We start from the raw sequence: 9,983 nt of genomic DNA on the forward strand, positions 1-9,983 counted from the left end.
AGTGGCTTTCTGCATTTTATTTAGTTTTGATTTAGACAGTTTCTTCACTTTAATATTTTATCAGTTATTTCCAGATACATTATTATTTTATCCTGTTCAAATTTGATGGACTTTTATTCACTGTGAATTCTGAAGATCATGTTACTGTTTGGAGCTCATACCAGCAACTAATGTTCTTTTTCAGGCTTCAGGTGTGGATAACCCAACAGTGGATTTATCAGTTTATCTACCAGGAGATTGAATTTTACATGAACCAGTCTTTGTTCCTAGACCTTTCTAAGTTCCTCTCAAATAGGCAGAGCCTGTTGAGACTGATGACAACTTTGTCTATTTCATCCTCCTGATTTTGCTATCTTTTTCATCCCCCACCTGAGAAATCAGTTAGACCTAACGAAGTTGTATTTTATTTTATTTCTAATTATGGGCCCTTTTTCCCTTTCTCCAATTTCATATGAGCCAAGTCCCTTCTTAATCCATGATTAATTTTCTCATCCCCTTTATAGTTTTTCCTCCCACCCTGGTATTCGAACTCGTGCTGATCACTTTTCCTTATAATTAAGTGATAGGATTAGCATGCCTCCTCCCAGTAAACTTAAGGTCAGTTTGCACTATCATACCATTGTACTGACTGTATCTTTTCAGACCAACAGTTGTTAGGTTCTCTATTGCCTGTTTGGGGGAGAGTTCTCAAATCTCTTGTCAGTCTAACACATGACCAGTAATCTTGCCTGTATTTTACTCTTGTGACACTTAGAAGGTGCAGAGGCTCTCCTTTTCCTTAGCATTAGCTTGTTTTTTGTCATTAGCTCTGACTCTGTATATGTGGTTTTTCTGTTGTTGGGACCTTCTGGATCGTGATGTGATTTTGGCTGAAGCTGTTTTCTTATCAACTTGTCTTAAGGATTTGCCTATGACCCATTTCCACAACAGAATATTTCTGACACAATCCTGGAAATGCTAGAAACATGGGTGATGTTGGTCCAACAACAATCTACCCTTACCAATATTATTATATATAAGTCTCTGTCAGAGCCCCATATGACACCTGTTACCATTTCCTGTCCTTCTCCATCCCAACCATTACCTCTCCTTTTTTCACAGGATGCCTCTTCTCATCATTTTTTTTTCCAATGGCACTCCTCACCTTTCTAACAGTACTGGTGACTACCCAGTGGGTTCTGATCTGGTAGGAACTTGATTGACCAATTTTCTTCATTCCATCAGGGATCAATAGGCACTTCAGGCTTTATCAGAAGGATTTGTTATCCCCTTTCTTCATCTCCTTTCCCCATTTCCTTACTTTCTCCTCAGGATTACATGACCAGTCAGCATCTGTTCTCCATCCTTCAGTGGGTTTTATTCCCAACTTTTTATCATTCCCAAGAAAACCAAAAACTTGAAACCAATCATAGATTTGCCTTGCAATATCCATTTTAATCATCCATAAAACCTGGAGAAAAGACTCACCATAGGGTAGGAAAAGATTCCATAATAAATCAGAGCAGGTAAATGCCTCCATATACCTATATCAACTCGGTCTCATCCTTAGCAATGGTTTGTCCTTCTCAGGGTGATTTATCAATTTCAAGTCGTACCATTTGGGCTTGCTTCTGGTCTTTTTATGTTCTGTCACATAGTCCTGCTTGACATCTTCATGTTCTTGGATTGAGTTTTCACTATTACATGTACATCTGGTTTATTCTAACTCCTTCCAATTCAGAATTGGTTAACCATATTCAGCTGCTTTTTTCAGTGGTTGTTTGAGTAGGCTGGTTAATCAGGAATTCTTCCTCAGACCCACTCAATAGCTCATCCATTTGATGGTCCTTTTTGAAACTCGTATCTGTCAGCCCCAGCCTTCTCCTCTAAACTTCATTCTGTGGAATTGTTAGTTCAACACACCCTATCAGTTCCATCACTTACTGCTCATGAGGCTATATTGTTTTGGTAGATGTGGTCTTCAATGGCATCACTGATCCCCCCTCAGTCATACCTATATGAGATTTCTTTGGTGAGCTCTTCACAATCAGTGGAACCTAGCACAAGATCCTCCTTCTACACCTATTACTCTTCCTCTTACCCTGCAAGACAGTCTGCTTTGTCGGTTGAACAAGGCACAAAATCAGTAGTTTTGGCACTTCCTCCAGTGTCCAAATCTACATTTTTTTACATATGTGTCCCTGCAAAGCTGGAATGCATGGGTCAAATACTAGGAAGCATTGAGTCATTAGTCTGTGGATGAAAGCACTTTGCATATCAATGTTCTCAAACTTCTTTATATCTGTACATCTGGCATTGCATCACTTCATTCTTCTTGCCCAACATTATATGGTGATGGTTCATACCAATAATTCTACAGTAATGGCACATATCAATCCCAAAGAGGGCATCTCTTTGCACATCAAATGCCAGCTGCTTTCAGTCTTGTTCCAGATTGTCTTTCCTGCCCCAACCAGATATATCCAACAAAGTGGTTCTTAGACCCCTTTGCTTCACAGATATTTGCAGCTGTTAGGGTTCTCCCCATGTGGCTACATTTTCTACGACCTCAATGACAACTTACTTCTTTTTTGGTTGCTGTACCCTCATCCTCCAGCTCTGGCAGTCAATACCTTCAGCAGAAATTGCTCTCACAAATATCTTAATGTTTATTCTCCTGTCAAACTACTTCATTATATTATCTCTGTCATCCTTTTGATTGCTCCTTATTGGCCAGCTTAGCTGTGGTTTCTGTGGTTATAGCACGTGCTTATCTTTTCTCTCAATCACAGGTCATTGAGTGACTTTATTCTGTACCTTTTGTTTTTCCTGATACTGTAAAATTTGTATTTCACTTGTCCTTATCATGCTCACATGTTCTTTTCAGGTGTGTTGCCCTCCCAGGCAACCAAACCTTCCAGATTGGTATGTTATTGTGGTACTCCATTCCCTTACTTTACCTCCATTAGAACCAGTTTTTTGTGTTCCATGTTTCATATTTCTCTTAAATTTTATTTTCTTCTCTTTTTAGCCTATGGACATTGAAAGTCAAATGTTTTTGTTATTAACACTCACCCTAGCTACCTTTTCCTTTATCCATATCATTCCTTTCTCCCAAAAACCTTGGCAGCTTAGGAGAGTTGCTCCATCTTTTCACCTATTTCCCTTTCTCCCATTTCTCATCTTTACCCTTGATCAGATCTTGGTAGGCTTCTGTGTCCAGTCAAAGTTCTTTTTTACTATATTACCTGTACAGCTTTTTTTCCTAGTACTGGTTCTTGATTCTTTATCCACTGACAGTTTTCCTCACTTCATTATCTTTCATCTTCATCCATTAATAATTTCATCTGAGTTTGATCTTATTGACTTATTCTTATTTACCTTCTTCCTCCTAGAAATTGTTCCTGATGTCTTCTCATCAGATTAGATACTCCATATTTTCTGTTGCTTTTCATCTTCTTCATCTATTAGAAGAAATTCTATAATCAGCCATGTGAACCACACCCACTACCTTCATCTCCCATTATCTACATCATATCATGGTTTTTTCTTCATTGGGTTTTTATTTTTCACTTGTATCCATTCTTCAAACTTTGGTGTATCTCTGATTGGTAAATTTTAGTTCATTTAGTCCTTATCACTTTCCACTTCCAAGCTACTGAGATGGTCGACTATGGAGGCATCCTCCTAAATGATTTCTATGGAAAGATGTCTATGACCATTCATTGCAGAGTAAGACAGTGGTGTTCTGTGGGTGTAAATGATGGTATGTCCTTCTCTTTGTGATATACAGTTGCAAATGAGTAAAACTTCAAAAAGTACAGTTCACCCCTCTAAGTGGGATCCCTCATCCTACCCCTGCACAGATGTTGGTACCCAAATTACTAGGATGGTCAACCATAGAAGCACCCTCCTGAGTGAGTTCCACACCAAATGGCTATAACCAATCAGTGTAAAATAAGACAGTGGTGTTTCATGGGTGTGGACAACATTACATCTTCCTCTTTACAATATGCAATTACAAAGGAGTGATACATCAAAAAATGCAGTTTACCTCTTTGATTTGGATCCTTCATCCTACCCCTCTGCAGATGTTGGTACCCTTCAGCTGTGTTTTGGATTTGGAGTAAAACTAATCAACATGTGTCCTCACATGTGTTTCAAGCTGTCTGTCTTGCTCCTTCAATTTCCCTCATCTGTGTTGTGGGTCACAGAAGTTGTACATGGGATTGTTATGGTTTTATCTCCCTAGTTCTATTTTAATTCAGAGATGTTATTGCCTGTTGTATGGTTCTGTTCAGTTCCCACTTGAAAGGGAGTTGTTTGCATGTGGTAGACATTTTTTGGTACCAGATATCGGTTTACCGAATCGATAGCTCAGTGCTAATACTTGTGACATACCTGAGAGATGGAATTATTTTCAATGATCCCTCAGTCTCTTGGGTTTGAGGTGAAGATGGTATAAACCTCATTCTTACCTCACATGGATATGGGTTTCAAGCAAGCATGATTTGGGTGTAGTTGGCTTACCTGGTACGATCCACCATGCTCTAGCCACTTTACACCTGAAGGCATATCCAATGTTTTACCCACTTTTTTATTTGTGGGATTTATTTATATCATTCAGAACACAATTCATACATTGTTCTCTATAATTTAAATGTGCTCTTCTTCTTTACTGCCCTTTTTTCTTCACATTTTACAGTGGGGATAAAGAGTATACCTGTTTCTGAAGTGGTTCTCCTTATCTGATCTTCAGATCTGACTTTCTTATTCTTAGGGGTATCCTTCAGATGCTTTTGGGGTTTTTCTATCATTTTCTCACACCAGTCCCTCCTTCTGTTCAGTGTAGGATTGTAGATAACTTTCAAGTATAATGGTAGCATCTTTTTTCTTTCTAAAGAAACCTTTGTGCTGTTGAGTTGAGTGTTTATCTTGTTTAAATATTTTTAAGATCCAAATACAGCTTAGTTACTAAACTTGATAAATTATAATGGAATTCTATGGTATTTATACAGTAATTTATTAGTTTTTGTTATTCAAATACACATACAAAACCTTAAAAAATTGCTTAATATTTACCTTGTAACCAGAAGAGATAATTGTTTGATTTACTTCTTTATTTACTGTTCTACGTTTTAAGATGAATAAGTTTAAAAACTCATCTGTAAATAGCAATAATGTGTTACAAATGAAATATGACACTATTTTACAAAATACTAATCCTTTAAAACACAGCCAAAAAGATTACTTTGTATAGGTTAGTTTTATATTCTTGGATACAGTAATATGAGTGCACATGTGCCATATCATTGTAACTTCTGTGATGTTATCCATTAATGGTGCTGAAAGGTAAATATAATAAATTTATATAAATGTATATTGTTAATGTATTTAAGCTATTTAGACTAAATATTTGTGTTGTTGAGTTATAATTTGTAATCATTCTAAAACAGAAAAAAGCATAATTTATTTTTATTTCTTAATTTTAAAAGTGGTTGCAAGAGCAGTCAGATCTACCAAAGAAGTACAGAGATTCTGATTCAATAGTGAAAATAACAAATAAAATATAAAGTTTTTCTTAAAAATATTTGATAATTATCTGATATTATAAAGATTTCACATGTGAAATTTGAAATTTTTCTGATGTTTAAAAGTATCTTTAATCTTAAAATGAAAACTACTCTGCATATTGGACAGTCAACATTCTGAAAGAAAAAATTACAAGAAAATCTTTAATTAAAAATATCTTAATACTTAATTTAAAAACCTGTAAAATTATATAAACATGTGCTTATATTATTATCAAAATTCATAATATAATTATTTTCATGGATACATTCATGATTACGAGCTGGGTGGATTCCACCCAACCAATAAAGAAAGGGTTAAAGTAGGTAATCAGTAATAAGCTTGTATATTACACTGGATTCATTATAAACAATTCATACTGAGTTTGTTTATAGTGTATATTTTAAAGTGTGAGTTGTTGCAGTGCTATAAGTAAAATACTTGTAACATATACACTGCTGGCCAAACTCTTAAGGCCAATGAACATAAAGAAAAAATATGCATTTGCATTGTTAAACTCAACCACTTATTTGAGTAGAGCTTCAAAAGATGAAAATAGGGAAAGGGAAAATAAAAATAAACTTTTTTTAGCATTTAATAGGGAAACTGTGAATATTATGAAATTAGTCTAAATACTAGCTGGTCAAAAGTTTAAGATCATACCAAAAATAAGTCCTAAACAGGGTAGGAAATGCCCAACAAATGGTCTCAATAGTGAGTTGCACAGCTATTATTGTGAATAACTACAAACATTCGCTTTGGCGTGGTCGATATAAGCATTTGCAGGAGGCTGGCTGGAATGTTATTCCAAGTGGTTAAGATGGCTTCACAAAGATCGTGCACTGTTTGGAATTGACGTCCATTTCTATAGACCTTCCTTGCCATCCACCCCCAGATATTTCCAGTGGGGCTCAGTTCAGACAAACATGCTGAATGGTCCAAAAGAATCACGTTATTTGCCATCAAAAAGTCCTTTGTCCTGCAGGCATTGTGGATTGCAGCATTGTTCTGCTGAAAGATCCAGTCATTTCCACACAAGCAAGGGTCTTAAGTCAATAAGGATGCTCTCACCAACATGCCAATGTAGCCAGCTGCTGTTTGACACCCCTGTATAATCTGAAGCTCCATTGTTCCATGGAAGGAGAAAGCACCCCAGATCATGATGGAACCTCCTCCACTGTGTCGTGTAGTCAATGTCTCCAATGGGATATCCGTATCATGCCAGTAACATTGGAAGCCATCTGGACTATGCAGATTAAATTTTTTCTCACCAGAGAACAAAACCTTCATCTACTTTTCTACGTTCCATGTTTGGTTTGGTGCTTCTCAGCAAAGTTTAATGATCTGTGGTTCGTGGTGTGGAAGGAGGGGTGGCATTTGAAGATGTTTACAGTTTTTAAAGCCCTTCTCATAGATACTGTCTTATTGTTTTTGAGCTGCATTCTGTCTCCATAAAGATCTTAGTCTGGTTCAACGATCAGCTGATGTCTTTTTGCTGAACAAATCGAATTTTCTGCTCAACGCTGGCAACATTTTCTTGGGCTGACCACTTGAAATTCTCATTCTGTATCCCTCAGGGTTCTTTTAAAAATTTGCAACAGCAGTTTTACTACACCCAATCTCACCAGCGATAGCATGTTGAGAGAGTCCTTGCTTTTGCAGCTCGATAATTCTGCCACGTTCAAACTCTGTCCACTTTTCAGCCTTTGCCGTGTTTTTACCCAATGTAACACAGATGTCAGTGGGAGATGTTGACAATGCTAATTTTTGAACACAAATGATTAAATTTCATTACGTGTTTACCGATTAATGCTTCATTTCAGTATGGTCTTACACTTTTGACCAGCTAGTATTTCAGTTAATTTCATAGTGTTCACATTTTCCCTATTAAATGTTAAAAAGGTTTTTTATTTTTATTTTCCCTTTTGTTATTTTCATCTTTCGAAGCTCTACTCAAATAAGTGGTTGAGTCTAACAATGCAAATTGCATATTTTCTCTTTATGTTCATTGGCCTTAAGATTTTGGCCAGCAGTGTTTATATTACTTCTTTACATAACTAATTAATGTAAGTGTTATATAACAGGCTCCTTTTCATTTTGCAGATCATTTGTTTATTTCTATGAAACTAAAGATCCATATTTTCAACAAAGTTTCTTTTTATAATGAAGACTAAACACATGCTATGTAGTGGTTGGTGTTTTATTTAATTATTTTGTGTGTGTGTGTGTGCACATATAAACAGTCATATTAAAACTTGGTGGATTTATCTGAGTAGAAACATTAAGCTAAAGGTACTTATAACTTATTTTACAGTAGTCTGCTTTATTCTCCTTATTGGATAGTTTTATGTATTATGTGAATAACCAATTGAAAGCTCAGAATATTAATTTAATGTGGATTTTTATTTATTAGATTATATAGGATATATTTTGATAGTTACTTTATAATTCAACAACTGTTTAGCCAAAGGGTATTTAAAGTACCTGTATCATTTCCTAATTACAAAACAAGGAGAACACTTGTTTAAAGGAGCAAAACAGTTCATTCTGTAATGTGGATTTTTATTTATAAGATTGTGTAGGATATATTTTGACAATTACCTTTTTATGTAGATTTTAAGAAGTGTGTGTGTATATATATATATGTCATTAAAACAATTATTTTAAAATCATAAGCAGGTTTACAGATGAATTAATTCATTTGCTAAAGATTTAAATTAGAACTTGAGCCCTGTACATTATAATGCGTACATAATGTGCAGTTACACTTTTGAAAGAGATTAATGATAAATTGTAACCTCAGGTGTCACAGATATATTTCAACTTTATAGATGTGAGTTTGAAAAATTACTTCCTTAGTAGTAAAAATTATACAAACATTAGTAATATAAAGTCTTATCTGTATATTTTCTAATATCTCACTTAAGATGTACATTTATGAATTCTTCCGTGACATTCTCTACAAATATTTAGCATGCATTTATTTGAATAAAATGTACAGACTGAATTGTATTACTGTATGTATTTTTGATATCAACCTAGGTATTTCAGAAAGGATCATAGATCAATTAATTAAATATTATTTGATATTTGTACACATTTACACACACTCTTTAAGTGGTTCTACTTTTAAATCAGGTTCTTATAGCAGCTCATAATCCAGCTTACGAACTTCGTCATAACCAAATGGAATCAATTTTCCTTTCGGCAGTCAACACCTATGGTCATGATTCACATCCTGAAAACCTACAGAAGCTTATAATGTCAGAAACTTCAATTCTTGATGTTCTTCAAGACTTCTTCTTTCATAGCTATATTGTTGTTCGCAGAGCAGCTTTAGAGGTAGGCAGAATCTCTAAAGTCTAGATTAAACTCAGTATGATAGTTCATATAAAAAGTAAAATGAAAATACCCACATCGTTCAATCAGCCATCCAAATGTTATAACTTACTTCTAAGAACTTGTACAATGTAAGTGTCAGAAAACAATTACATAATCCACCTTACAAAAAGTTTTATTTTCTAAGGATAAATAGTTCCAGTGAACAGATTCATGTAAACCAGAAAAATGAATGTAAAATAAGAAGAGCTAATTGTTTAGTTTCATAAAGTTTGCAGTAGAAAAAGTAATTAAAATAAATATTGAATTACATTTGTAAATATGATATGATTATTGATAAATTGACAATCGCTAATCTCTGCAGTGTGATTCAGTTGAAGAATTTTTAAGTCAACTTTTTCAAGAGCAACCTCAAATTTGATTGATTAATTTGTGGCCAATAGTTATTTGATGAAATCAGTTATGCCCAAAATAGTTCATTCTATGCTTCAACAAATGAAAAATAGAAGTTATCTGAGTTTAAGAGAACTTTAATAGACTTTAAAATAATTATATTTGCAAAATAATTGGAGAAAATCTTTCTACCATAACAAGAAACAGAATAAAAAACAATTCTAAATTGAAATTTGAATTGTTAGATTTTGTCACTGGTTGTAAGAGAAGCATGGTATTTGTAAAGCTAAATTAGCTGTGAGTTTTTAAATTAGAATTGTATATAGAACATGAAATATTGATAATATTACAAAAGCTTTGTACTATTTAAGATTAGAAAGGCAACTGTGAATAAAATGCATACTTACCAACTTTATTGCAATAGTTGGTAAACTGCTGATTTTAAAACTGTCTTCTACCACATACCACTTTTTATCATTGAAAATGTTTAAATCTTACAAATAAGTTGAAGACTTTTTTAAACTCTTTCACAAATTATTTATTAGTGTTTCGGATGCTCCTTACATCACTGTATCATGCTTTGAAAGTGTCACCAGGTGTATATATTTGTCCCATATGTTTTTATTTAGATATTTTTCAAAAACAAGTGCATAACTTCCTCTTTTTTTTCAGTTTTAAATGTTGGCAAGTATGGATATGAA

General features: G+C 34.3%; 1 protein-coding gene across 2 annotated transcripts in view; it reads left to right on the top strand.

The window, feature by feature from the left end:
• Nucleotides 1-9,983, top strand: part of LOC143241046 (acetyl-CoA carboxylase-like) — a 135,023-nt gene that overhangs the window by 82,444 nt on the left and 42,596 nt on the right. For both annotated transcript variants that reach the window (XM_076484510.1, XM_076484511.1), the window contains one exon: nt 8,689-8,892. In XM_076484510.1, coding sequence (XP_076340625.1) covers nt 8,689-8,892 — 204 coding nt within the window. The remainder of the gene's footprint in view (nt 1-8,688; nt 8,893-9,983) is intronic.

This window comes from Tachypleus tridentatus, chromosome 13 (assembly GCF_004210375.1).
Source record: "Tachypleus tridentatus isolate NWPU-2018 chromosome 13, ASM421037v1, whole genome shotgun sequence".
NCBI classification, from domain to species: domain Eukaryota; kingdom Metazoa; phylum Arthropoda; class Merostomata; order Xiphosura; family Limulidae; genus Tachypleus; species Tachypleus tridentatus.